The 14290-nt window shown below is 41.6% G+C and overlaps 1 protein-coding gene across 1 annotated transcript in view; it reads left to right on the top strand.

The window, feature by feature from the left end:
• Nucleotides 1-432: 432 nt before the first annotated feature.
• LOC311313419 (calcium-binding protein 8-like) overlaps nt 433-14290 on the top strand; it is a gene marked incomplete at both ends in the record, with an annotated part of 107718 nt that continues 93860 nt past the window's right edge. Inside the window, one exon of the mRNA XM_084443544.1 lies at nt 433-608. Coding sequence (XP_084299670.1) covers nt 433-608 — 176 coding nt within the window. The remainder of the gene's footprint in view (nt 609-14290) is intronic.

Below are 14290 nucleotides of genomic sequence, written 5' to 3'. Positions count from 1 at the left end.
GTGTTTTGATATCACGTAGCTTAGGCTTTACGTGTTGCGTACAGTATATGGTCGCACTTTTTCTCATGTCGTTCCCCCAGTGCGACGCACTTCGGGAACTGCCGGTCGGTCGCACGGTGTTCTGTGCGGTGTGTTGGCGCAGCCGCATATCAGGACTCTGCCCGTCATTGGGACTTGAGATCCAAAAGCCTGTCTCCATGTGGGGGGATGTTTGCACTAGTGAGTGGGGGGTGAGTGAGTGAGGGAGAGAGAGAGAGAGAGAGTCTGGAAGTGCAAGGGTTGGGAAGTGAGTGAGAGCCACTACCTGCTCCCCTCACTGCTCATCCAGGGCACTGATGCTGTTGCTTTGGAAGAAACACAGATTTGGGAGGGAGTCAGGCTCAGTTATCAGGGGACAGGAACCCTGCTGGTGCTGTGTTTAAGAGCCGTACGATGGAGGAAGAGGTCACAGAGCCAGATCCTCTGACAGGGGAGCCAGAGGCAGGGAGAGGAACAGAGGCAGAGACAAATGGAGACTTACCAGGTACTCCATGCCCGAGGGACGAGATGGGGAGTCCGGTGATGGAGCCTGTTGTGCTGCAGTATCCCACAGAATACAGTCAGTACGGGTAAGCAACAGCATCCAGGAGGAGAGTCTGATGGTGTGGAAGCAGCCTGTTTGCTCAGATATTAATTGTGCAGCAAACTGGCAGCTAAAAGCAGGCTGTTATTTCCTTGAAATCGGGATGCTTATTCTTTTGCCCTTCTCTTTGTCTCTCTGTATTGGGAATCTAGTTTCTCTTTTTGAGATGAATCAAGTACCATCTTAAAGGAGTAGTAAAGGGAAAATGCATGTTTAACCCTGTTTTAAGGTTACTTGTGATCATATACAATGGTTGTGGGTGGGCACCTTGAAAAATCATTCAAAAACATGTTAAACTCTTGATTTCAAAGACAAGAAGCTCACCGAGGGGGTAATTGGTGTCCGTTGGTGTTCTGACATAAATTTGCCGCAAAGTATGAATCCTGTAGGGTTTTATTGATCATTTTATGAAATCCATTGACTTGTATTGAAGCGACCATTGTAGATGTGTAGATCAATCCGCAGAGGGGATTCAGGAAGTGGAACTACTTACGGTAGCTATTGTTATTGTTAATGTTGCTAGGCTACCTAGTTTGCGGAAGTTTACACATGTATGTGATGCGACTAAATAGTTCTATGCTAAATATTTAAAGGAGTAGTAAAGGGAAAATGCATGTTTCGCCCTGTTTTAAGGTTACTTATGATCATATACAATGATTCAGATCAAAACGTTGACAAAACTAGCACTTTTGAGAAAGTCTGATAATTGCTCTACCACCGTTTTGGTCATACAATGGATGTGGGTGGGCATCTTGAAAAATCTTTCAAAAACATGTTAAACCCTCGATTTCAATTTTTCAAGGTGCCCATCCACATCCCCATTGTATGACCAAAACGGTGGTAGAGCAATTATCAGACTTTCTCAAAAGTGCTAGTTTTGTCAACGTTTTGATCTGAACCATTGTATATGATCATAAGTAACCTTAAAACAGGGCTAAACATGCATTTTCCCTTTACTACTTCTTTAACTTCTTGTAATTTCTTCTTTGGTTTATTCTTAGGTTAGAATCGGTTTCTGAATGATTCCCACATGAGCAAGGCTCACTTTTACTCAACACCAGACCTGGAGTATACAGATACGTCAGGCTCTGAGCCTGGACACACCTCTAAAAAGCAGAGTCAATTGGAAAAAAAACAATTGGTTATTACTCAAAATTACAGACTTGCTTGTGGTAATACACTTTAGTTTTACTAAACTTGACATTGCGCCTCTAAAAGTTGACCTTTTATTGACACTAATGTTCTTCATGTGTGCATGAGGGTTCATTCTGGTCAATCAATCATTGTTGTTGTTGGATCAACTACATGTGCATTTCATTATTATATGGTTGTGTGGATACACAGTAGTGAAATGTTGCCATAACTGGTCATATTTTAATGGAGTCAGCATGTTTTAGAGTTCTCTATTATGTTGCTTCTAGAGCAGCAGGAATATCAATACAATACAGCAAAACAACTGTCTTCAGTAGCGTAATAACCTAATAACCTTGAGTGGTGTGCTGTGCTGCAGCACTCAAATGTGAGGCTCAATATTAGAACAATGGAAATTACAACCCAACAACAAATTACACCTTTCGTAAGGTTGGTGTTTTTTTGTAGAGTGTTGATTGATGCTGTAGTGTATTTCACTAAGCATTTTCCAAACTTGGTTCTCATGGACATAATTAGAATTGTTTGGACTACAATTTGAACCAAGCACTTTACAATAGGGCTGGGTTTAAAAAATTGATTCATCGATTATGAATCGATTATGAATCAAATGATTCAGAATCGATTCATGAATCCCAAAATCGATCTTTTATTTAATGAATGAATGAATAAATGAAGGTATGAATAGTTCATTAATTCATTCAATGATTCATTCATTTTTGGAAATCAGTATCGATACCCAGCCCTAGTATTGATGTGTTGCATAACTTGGCAGTCATGTAATTAAGATTACAGCTACAAAAAACAGGTTTCAGTAAAACTAACCGAATGGATATTGAATCGAATCGAATCGAATCGTGATAATCGATTCTGAACCTTCGATGAAATTCGACTCGATACACAGCCCTACTTTACAAGGTTGTTTTCTTTGCCCGAATGCCCAGTGGGTTTATAACGTCAGTGGCTGAGTTGAGGACTGCAGGATTTTGATTGGAGGATGGCCATCTGGTCTCCCCTCCACCCATAACGCATAACGCAGTGATCTTATGTCAGGCAGTAGTTTGAATTTTCATGCGTACTCTCTGGACACAGGTTTGGTCTTCAGTGAACTAGCAGATTGATTACTCATGTCTTCCTTCAGGACATGGATTTTGTCTTCATGTTAGACAGCAAGTTGATTAGTCATGCCTTCCTTTAGGACACAGTTTTAACAGTGCAGCAGATTACTCATGTCTTACTTACCTGTCATTCCCCAAGGACAGAGATATGGTACTCTGAATGAACAGCTTGATTACGTATATATACATCAGTGGTTCTTTAGGTGGCGACGGAATTCTGTTGCCCCCCCCCCCATACACACACACACACACACAAACACAACACAGATTAAGTGTCAGTGACTTTAGAGTATTAACTGCCTTACTGTAATTGGGTTCGATTTTGCCATGGACTGATCTAATGATTAGGATTGGATTTATGATCTGATTTTATTGTGAAGTTGAATCTCAAAGACCTGAGTCGGCTCTCTGTCAGTTTGTTGACTGGGCAGCTGCTACTGTATGAGGCTACATTCACTGTGGCTTAACCAGTCATTATAAGCAAAGTAGCCGTGTTCAGGCTACTGTAGATGGCATATGCTCACTGAATGGGTAGTCAGTTGAGTATTGTCTTGTTGAGGCCTTAATGGGCTGTGTATTGTTATGTTCAGTGAATATTTTCTTGATTTGAAGAGTTTCCTCCAAAATCAGCCATGTGGAAGAATAGCTATTTGCTTTACAATACATTAACAAAAACAACTTAGCTGCCAACGTAGCTGTTTTATGCTATATCCCACTTTGAAATACATAATGTAACTTTAAAGCTCAATGAGAACTTTTTATATTTCAACATTCACCTTTACTTGCTATTAGTTTATGAATTGTCCTTACTGTAGCAATGTCAATGTAAATGTCAATGTCAACTTTATTTGTATAGCACATTTAAAAACCAGTGGTTTGCCAATATGCTTTACAGTAAAAACAATAAAACACAAAACACAATACAAAACACAATAAGTACACACATGATACAGTACATACAAACAATACAATTAACATTAATAAAGACAATAGTTGTAAAATCTGTGATCTGGTGTCTATGCAAACCATGTGCAACCAAACGCCAAAGAGAAAAAATGTGTTTTTAAAAAAGACTTAAAAGTGGTAAGAGTATTTGCAGTACAAATGCCCAACGGCAGGGAGTTCCAGAGTAAGGGGGCGGCAACAGAAAAAGCTTGGTCTCCTCTACTTCTAAGCCTGGACTGAGGGACATCAAGGAACATCTGCTGAGCTGATCTAAGAGCTCTAGAGGGCTTGTGTAGATTGATCAGGTCCACCAGATAACCTGGTGCCAGGCCATTTAAGGCCTTAAAAACAAATAATAGAACCTTAAAATCTATCCTAAAATGGACAGGAAGCCAATGCAAAGATGCAAGTACTGGGGTTATGTGTTCACACTTTTTGGTACCTGTTAGGAGACGAGCTGCCGCATTTTGGACTAACTGTAAGCGATGTAAAGCAGATTGTTCGATGCAGATGTATAAGGCATTACAGTAGTCTAGGCGAGAGGTGATCAGAGCGTGAATGACCCTCTCAAGGTCCTTTTTGGCAAGATAAGGCTTAACCTTGGCCAGGAGCCTCAACTGGTAAAAACTGGCCTGGACAACAGAGCTGAATTGTTTGGACAGTTTGAAGGAGCTATCGAGGACCACACCCAGATTTTTAACATGTGGTCCTGTGTGAGCTGCTAGTGGGCCTAGAGAGCCAGCAAGAACCTCAACCTGGTGAGCGTGTCCAAACAAGATCACTTCTGTTTTGTTTTCATTTAGATTCAGAAAATTCAACTCCATCCACAGTTTGATATCTTTTAAGCAGTTAAGGTACCGGCTGCAGGGATTCTACACTTTCTATCTTTAAGGGCAAGTACACCTAAACATCATCAGCAAAGCAGTGGAACAAGATGTTATGCTTTCTAAAAATTGAACCCAGAGGTAACATGTACAGGGAAAATAGTAGAGGGCCCAGTATAGAACCCTGGGGGACTCCGCAGGTAAGTGGGGCAGCAGCAGAAGAAAACTGTCCTAGCTGAACAGAGAAAGATCGGTCAGATAAATATGACTTGAACCATTTTAAGACAGTGCCTTTAACCCCTACACAGTGCTCAAGGTGGGAGAGAAGGATACTGTGGTCTACTGTGTCAAAGGCAGCTGTTAGGTCTAAAAGAACTAAAAGGGCACAGTTTCCAGCATCAACAGTTAACAGAAGATCATTAAAAACCTTAAGGAGGGCGGTTTCAGTGCTATGAAAGTGCTTAAAACCAGACTGAAACTTTTCACCAATTTTGCTAGTATCCAAAAACTCATGGAGTTGAATAGACACAACCTTTTCCGATACCTTGGATAAAAAGGGAAGTTTAGAGATTGGTCGAAAGTTAGCAAGAACGGAGGAGTCCAGGTTTTTTTTTTTTTTAAAGAGGCTGCACGACAGCATGCTTGAATGAGGATGGAATAGACCCAGAGCTAAGACAGAGATTAATGAAGTTTAAAACAAATAGTTCAACTGAACTTAAGACATCTTTGAGAAATCAAGATGGAATGCTGTCAAGTGGGCAGTTAGCAGGGCAAAGGTCTTTCACTATATTAGAGATCTGGGACAGGGACACAGGGACAGGCTCAAACTGATGAAGGACAGCTGAGTTGGTAGTAGGGACAGTCGGGTCTTGCACAGACTGAGAGGGCAAAGATCTAAGAACAAATGAAGAATAAATCTGTCCTGATGAAGGTACAAAACTGAAACATTGACTGATTAAAAAGCAGAGAAAAAGTGTGTGCGGGAGTACGTTATTCTTCAGTTGACACTTTTAAGGGGATTTACTCCCAGCACCACAACAGTGTGAGAGTGTGCATGTTGGTATTTTCACAAAGATCTAAGAACAGAAATTTTGTTACTAAAAAATTGAAGAAAATCTTCGCACAGAGAAGATGAAGGCACAATACACACAGTCTCAGAAGGATTTACCAAAGAGTCAAATACATTAAAGAGAACCTGGGGTTTGTGATAGTTTGAGGACACAAGAGTGGAGAGATATTCTGTTTTAGCAGCTTTAACTGCCCGCTGATAAGTTAAGAGAGCGTCTCGGAGAAGGTCTCGAGATATTTGAAGTTTGTCACCTTTCCACTTACGCTCCGCTCTCCTACAGCACATGCGCACGAGTGGACTCGTTCAGCCAGGGCTCTGCCAGTGGCTTACAGTGCTTAACTTTAAAAGGTGCAACAGAATCTAAAATTTCTGTACAAGTTGAGTCAACATCGACATGCATTGATCTACACCTAAATTACCATAGTCATCAATAGTGAACAAGATAGAGTATTTAAAGGCAGTCAGAGAACTGGACAGCAGATTGTGAGTTCAAAACGCGCAGACGGCAAACAGGAACAGAGTCAGTAGTCACAGGGCCGGGCACAGAGAGAGAGAATAAGACAGGTAGATGGTCCGATATAGGTGTGTTGCAAATTTCAGTTATCTGAACACTTAATCCAAAAGACAACACAAGGTCCAGTGTGTGTCCTTTATCATGAGTCGGGCCAGCGACCGACTGCGTCAGACTGAAGGAGTCGATAAGCTACAGGAAGTCTCTGGCTAGAGGCTTGGTCTCACAACACACATGTATATTAAAATCCCCAACGATTAAAAAGTGATCGTACTTCAGCGCAATACTAGACACAAAGTCAGCAAAGTCCGGTACAAAGTCTTTGTTGAATTTGGGTGGACGGTAACTCACTGCACACAAAACAGTCGTAGGAAAGTTTATCTCGAACAGCTGAAGCTCAAAACTAGAGCGACTGACAGCTGGATTTAGCCGGCAATGGAAAGTGGATTTGAAAATAGTGGCCAAGCCTCCATCTTTACCAGTAGTACGAGAGGAGCTAAAGAAATCACATCCAGGAGGAAGGAGTTCAGAGAATGGAATAAGCTCACCCTCGCGAATCCAGGTTTCCGTCAGGAACATAAAATCCAGGTTGCGCAACTTGAAAAAATCATTAAGCATAAATGTTTTGTTAGCAATTGATCTTGTATTTGGTAGAGCTAGACGGAGACTAGTGGCCTCTCTGTCTACGGGCGAAGCACGCTTCAGGTAACTGAGGTTCCCATGGGAGACGCCGCATTCTCGAGTCCGACTGTACCAGGTGGTAGGAGGCAGCGTCAGCTGGTCGAGGTTTGCTTGCGTGCTATCGACTCCGGCTGTCAATGTGCTGTCAACGCAGGCAGGGAGAATAGGCCGGATCCATCGGTGTCTCAGGAAGCACAGGGAAGCAGAGGGTATCAGAAGCGTCCAGGGAATCTGGATCAATGCAAGGATCTGTCGCACGGGCAGGCTTAAGGCTTGCCTTAAGTCTGACAAGCACACCTTCGCGTTTACCGCGTCTTCTGTAGCGCTTCTTGCGGGGTAGGGAATGGAGAGAGCATCTCAGGAACACTGGAGTAGCTGTCAGATGTGTCAGATCGTCCTCACGTTGGACTTGGACAAGTCAAAAAAGCCTCCAATCTCAAGTAGTGTTTGGCGATCATAGGTAGGCAAGGATGAAACCTCTTGACAGATCAGGGAGATCAATAGACAAACAAATAACACAGATCTGATAACACAGCCGAGCACCCTGGTGCCCTCTTGACATGGGACATCTGATGATGAGGACTGTAGCCCCTCTGGAAGAAGCTTCCAAAGGGGCTACAGTCCCTAGCAAGACCCCAAAAATAATTTTCGTGACATGAGACTGCATGAGACCCTGTGAATTTATTCTTTTAGAATTTCAGTGTACTAGTACACTGGCGGGAAATCTAGTGGTGGAAACGGAAATGACGCATTTTGCGCGTCACAATATCAGGAAGACAACAAACACTTCGCCCCGCGAAACTAAATCTGCAAATTTATCTACATGCACATAAAACAAAGGCTGGTATTTACCTGCATTGAAGCCATCCTTCCAGAAAGTCAATTGAAGTAGCTACAATCTTCTAATCCTCTCTGCTCCACGCACATTATCCATTTTTTTACCCACCATTACAGCGAGTGAGTGGAGGATTGTGGGAAGTGTGGTTCTTAAAAAACAGTGTTGATTTCATCACGAACAGAGGGGCCGCCAAAGTGCCGAGTTATCTCATGTAGCTTGAAAGTACTGTATCTTTACAGAACCTCTGGCAAAAAGTCAGGAGCCATAAAATGTGCTGTTTTCAGTGTTACAAGCATACGCTTCCATAGAAACCCATGAGAGTAGCCCAACCACTGAAATATTTATGGTTGATCCAGTGATTACTGTATGTCTCAATATGTGACATGTCTACAGCCTGTTTTATCTTCCTTTAAATCTCAGTGAGAAACTCGGGTGTGGGGCTCTTACTATGCAAGGTAATCACAAGACAATGATGATGAAGAAGAAGAAGCACTTTTATTTATCTTGACAGGTGATGCCTGCACTGGGACACAGGCTCTAAAGGACTGCGGCGGCCACCCCGCCTTCTGCTTCAACTAATTATGTCAACCCCCAGTAGGGGTGTGGGGAATTGGTTCAGTTGAGACCTTGATCAGTTCAATCAGGTTTTATGACAGTCATTGTTGCAGAGCTGCAGAGAGAAGGTCCTGCATTTTAGTGCACTTCTTGGGTGAAAAGAATGGTGAGTCAGTTTTGTTTTTGGTTTGGATGTTCAGTTGGTTTGTAATTGGTGACCTTATGTGCCTGTGTAATAATCAGATCAACATGGCAAGACAAGGCAGGTAGGTGTACAGAAAACTGCTGCACTTTAATGAACCTTGAGTGAATATCTGTAGTGAGGTATTGCCAGGGGCAGATTTAGTCGTTTGGGGCCTACAGTAAGGCAAACACAGACATGGGCCCAAAAACATCCTTTGTTCTCCATCCTTATTTATTAACGGTTCTACTGGTATTTTCACTGGTTGGATGGATAGCATTACACTGATACCCATCTACTAAAGATAGCAATGCTGCTAAACAGGATGTCAGTAAGATAACTTAACTAATTTGTGTAGAGTTAGATACATTAGGTAGCTAACTAGCCTACTGTACTTACACACATGACATGAATCAATCACAAAAGCAAATTCATGTTCTCTAAGGCAAAGGATCTTGACCTTGATAGTCTGCGCATAACTGCTGCAAATGGATCTATCGAGAGAGAGTCTCAGTATAATAAATATCTTTGTATCTGGCTCGATGATAAATGAACATTCAAATTGCATATTGATAATCTTGTCAGCAAACTATGCCAGAAATGTGGTTACTTGTATAGGAATAGGACTAGCTTTCCATTGGTATGCAGGAAGAGGATCATTGAAGCAGTCTTTTTTTATCTGTCCTGGATTATGAGGATGTAATCTATAGACATGCCTCTACTTCTACCCTTAGATCTCTAGACTCAGTTTACCATTCAGCTCTCAGGTTCATTACAGGTGCTAGCTACTGTATAACACACATCACTGCTCTCTGTATGAGATGGTTGGCTAGCCCTCTCTTTCCATGAGACGTGAGAAACATTGGTTTTTATAAATTGTTAAGGCTCATATTGGTAAGCAACCACCTTACATTACTCTTATGCTGGATTTAGTAGGGGGATTATCTGAAAAATTGTTATGTGGCGGATAAAAGCACCAAATTTGGTTCAGATGTCCCTTGGGTGACCCTAAGACATCCTAGACAGGGTGCCCAAAAAATCTTAAACAGGAAGTGAATTATTGTCAAAATTCAAAATGGCCCCCCAAACTGTTGACAATTTACTCAAAAGATGCCTAAATAATCTAATTTAAGTATACAATTTGATACACATGTCCCTTGGCTGATCCTAAGACATCCTAGAAGGGGTGCCCAAAGATTATCTTTAACAGGAAGTGAGTTATTGACAATATTCAAAATGGCGACCTAAACTGTTGGCAATAGACGCAATAGACACCAGATGGGGACACCGGCATCTACTTTTTGCACTAAAAAACATAATATAAGCATACAATTTCATAATGTACAGTACAGCGGCGGCTGGTGACTCAAAAAACTGAGGAGGACAGGAGGAAGAGAGGCGGGGGGAACATTCCCTTAGTCAGTTATTATTTGAAATATCAGCTTTAAAGTGGATTTACAGTCAATTTTAGCATATGAAAAACTGAATAATACTTTCTTTAACTGCATGCAGAATTTATTTATCATATTCATGATAAAATATTACAAAACAACAATAAAACATTGTAAGCAATAGTTGTTGTAATGGATTATAGGCTACTCTTCTCTAAAGAGAGAAAATAATTGATATTGGTGAGGTGCTGGAGAGGTTAGGTGATATATGAAAAATGTTTTTTATTAGGGGTCACTGAGGTGTGCTGACTCTCAAACAGTTTGTTGGCAAATAGATTTGACAACTGGACAATGGAATATGTTGCACAGCAAATGCAGTATCCAACAGTTCGCTCATGGCTAGCTAGCAATGGTACAGCTATGGGATTAGCTCATTTGGGTTGCTGTCAAATCTACCACTCTTATGTTGCTATAGCCTACAATTATCAGAACAATATGAACATTCAGTTGAACGTTTTCCATCCACCCATTCATCACTGGATGAGGAATAAGCACCGCAAAGCGATCAATTCTCACGCAAGCAGGAGCCAAGCTGTGGATTTCTCCGATCCGGTAATTTTTCAGCGTTTTGGCCAATCACAAATTAGCAAGAAAAAAGGCATTACATTGATTTAAGAGAAAAGAACCCGCCCTAAGGGAGGCTAGCCTCCCTTCCATAGATATATATGGGTCCTACAGCTGCAAGTTATAGATGTCACTGTTGGAGCTTTAGAATTAATAATGGGTTTTTATCCATAGGGAAAACCTGCTTTATGAACAAAACTGAGATAATATTAATTATGAATAAATTATAAAAAATTATAAAAAAAATAATATATTTATATTTTAATCCTTCTCTTCTCTCCAAAAACTGAGGAGAACTGTCCTCCCCTGCCTCAATGGACAAGCCTCCACTGATGTACAGTATCATGAAAGCACACATACCATTCCAACCAGTATATAGTAGTGTTGATGTGAGCAAAATTTCACACTTCCTAGTGTTACACTTGGTCTGTAATGCATAAAAATAACCTTAACATTTTAGGCGGAAATCAAGAAAAGATTGAACATCATAATTCTAAAATATTTGCATAAAATATTTGGGATCTTATCTTTGTATACTTTCGCCACCAAAGCATTACAAACCATTACAGCAACCAAAAAAACAAACAAAGGTCACCCAAGGTCAACAATGAAATATCTCTGTGTGTCTGCTCACTTTATAGACAATAAAACATCTTATATTACCAAAAGCTGTCATAAAGTAGTAAATACAATACCAAACCTTTAGTTGATTATGAAGGTAAATATCTCTATTGTAAGACTCAACAGTTGTTTTTGTTCAAATCCACCTATTTTCCGGTTTTCAACTTTTATTCTGAAAGTCAGTCTGCCTCTGTTGCGCACGACAGCGCACATTACCACGTCCTATTTGCTTCGAAGAAACTTTCTGCAGTTTCCTATATTCTGATAGACACCTCTATCATCCGATAGCAGACATCCTAAGCTTTCCAAAGAGGTATGGCATACCCTATAATGCAATTCCTTTGGCTGCTTGACATCCACGCGCAAAGTTTGATGGGGGCTCCAAACCTCTCCATTCATTTTCTCATTGAGAAATTAATGGAGAGGTTTGGAGCCCCCTTGGGGACACCAGGGTACACTGTTGACAAATGCAAATGTACAGCCTCTGCAGTGTCATGGATCAGTGTTTTTTTTTTTTTTTACCCATGTTGCCAAGTAGTGTATGAATCAGGAAATGTAAAGTATGACCTCAAATCTGTGTTAGACTTTCAGTGATGCACTGTAAACTAAGAATCAAAACATGCGTTTTTCATTTTTTTCACAGAAATTCTGCATTTGGAGCCCATAAATGGTGAAAAGATGGTGAAAATAAATGATTGGAAGCAGGATTCAAAAACATTAGGGGCTAAGGGAAAAGCATCAGGGGCTGAAGTTCAGAACAGGTGAAACCTGCAGGAAAATATATTTTAGGGGCCCATTTGGGTTTTCCATCATGCACCAAATACACACACACAATAAAAAGTTGTCCCACAGGATTTTGAGCAGCTATGGGGGGTGGACCTCCGACCCTCTAGGGGTGTCCGGGGGCATGCCCCCCCGGGAGAAAAAAAATAAACAATTAACATTGTTAATTTAAATGCATGAATTTGGCGCATTTTGAGAGCAAAATCAAGAAGCCATAGCAATTTAATCATCAGACCACATTTGGTTATGAAAGGGGATGGCAAAGAAGTAATCATACACAAATCATGGTAAACAAGACGGGACTTTAATAAAAATCAATATTAAATAGCATCCAGTGTCGTGCCCAGTCTTTTTTAATGAGAATACAGGTAACACCCTGACAAACAACTCAATGTGCCACATTTCCATTTACTGTACAAAATACTATTTAATGCAACATACTGCGGGACATGAGCTCTTAAAAAATGTCAGTTCTGAAAAAGAAAAATCTGGGGGGAAAATGTGCCAGTGGAAGCTGAAATGACTGCAGTTGCTAAAAGAGTCAGCTGACCATCATCTAATAGAGATCCCTTTGAGATGGCAATCATGCAGTCTGAACGAGGCTTCCCCTCTGACACTAACAGCTGCCACACACCAGGGCAGAGGGCCTGGACATCTCACTGGTCTAATATATCTCCCAGCCTCTGAGCACAGCACAAAACACAACGGCGTTCAAGTTTTATTTTTAATGAGAAGTCAAAACTTTTGATAACCAGAGGCGTCTGGTGGGTCCTAGAACTGGGTAAGCCAAGACCAACGAAACACACGCGTAGCACGCACAATTTTTTGGGGGGTGCGCTTTCAAAGCATGCCCTGATGGGAGATTTCACATCACCAGAAGGGTGCTGAGCAGTGGCATTATATATGTAAAAAACATACAGGAATACTACAGTAGCCTAGGCTAGGCTACTGATGTTTTTTAACACGTCAACAAAGGCCAATAATTTCACAGCGAGCGAATAAGCGGGCAATATTTAGGCCGAAACAAGCAGGCTTTTAGGTAGGCCTACACACTAAATAAACTACAGAGCCATTATATGACAACAATGGCCAAACACCACGAAAAGGAATGACAGAACGATAAAATACACCCCATTATGGCACAGCACTCAATAGCCTACTCCCCTACTTCGCTAATCAGTGTTTAGGCTAGGCATACTACTAAGCTACTAGGCTTATTAGCCCACCTGTCCAGGAAGCAAAGTTCACGCTCTCGAGTGCTGATTAAATCTAGGCAAAGCAAAACGCACAGCCATAACAACTGGCAATTAATCACAAAAGACCTACCTTATATCGTAACCCAAACTCGTTTAATCCACTTCATTTTGGAATCAAATTTTAACAAATACTCAAGATCTCCATTTTCCATGTTCATTGATGCTGCCTGTAGCTAGATAGCTAAAGTGGGTAACGTGATTGACAGGCAATGTGAATGACGGGACAGTCATGACAAGTTTTGATGGATATACCGTCCCAATGTTAAAATGTCAATTGGAATTCCAATGTAAGCACTTCCAGAACTGGTTTACTACACTTGCTACAGCTCTGGCGTGTGGCAAGTTCAGGCAACTTCTCCCGCTTTGGAATCTGTCTCGCGACGCACAGTGACATTGTACGCATGTAGCCTACTGGGGGGTGAGGGTCGGAGGCGGGGGCTGTAGCTATTACATACGACCGACACGTGAGAGTTGTGACTGTCTGAATCGATTTTGGAGTGGAATTTGATTTGTGTCCATTTCTTTATTAAAATATGTACCTTTTGCTGGGAACTGGGGGTCAAAAAACGTCCGGGGCTAGGTGAAAAACATTCGGGTCTCGAGCCCCGGAAGCCCACGGCTCCAGACGCCAGTGGGCTACAGTAGCCTGCGTCCAAACCTTTGAATCCGCCCACTCCAAACACAATTTAGTCCATAAAACTGCGGTCAGTGTTTGTGGCGGCTGCTAACCTTATAATCCTGTACTTTTCTGAGCCTCAACCCAAAGTCCCATGCATATTCTCCTGTGCTCCCTTCGCTGTCTTTGCCTTCCCTTCATCACAAGAAGTAACTGCAGCTAATAATGCCAGTACCACAACGGCATCGCTCACTGTCAGACATGGCTACTGTAGCCAAGTGCCCGTCAACTGATTTACAGTAACTGCTTTTTGCGGAGCAACTCACTCTCTGTGACATCACAGAGCACCCCTGTGACGTCGTCCAGGAAGGCTGCTCAGTGCTCAACAAGCTACAACTAGACAACCTGCTCACAATGGCGAAAAGAGCTATAAAAACAATTGACCACTTCTTCATAAAAAAAATAAAACTGGCAATGCTAATGAAGAAGCTACCACTTGAAATGAC

Source organism: Borostomias antarcticus, assembly GCF_949987555.1.
Source record: "Borostomias antarcticus genome assembly, chromosome: 1".
Classification (NCBI taxonomy): Eukaryota; Metazoa; Chordata; class Actinopteri; order Stomiiformes; family Stomiidae; genus Borostomias; species Borostomias antarcticus.
This window is presented reverse-complemented; position numbering and strand designations above follow the sequence as displayed.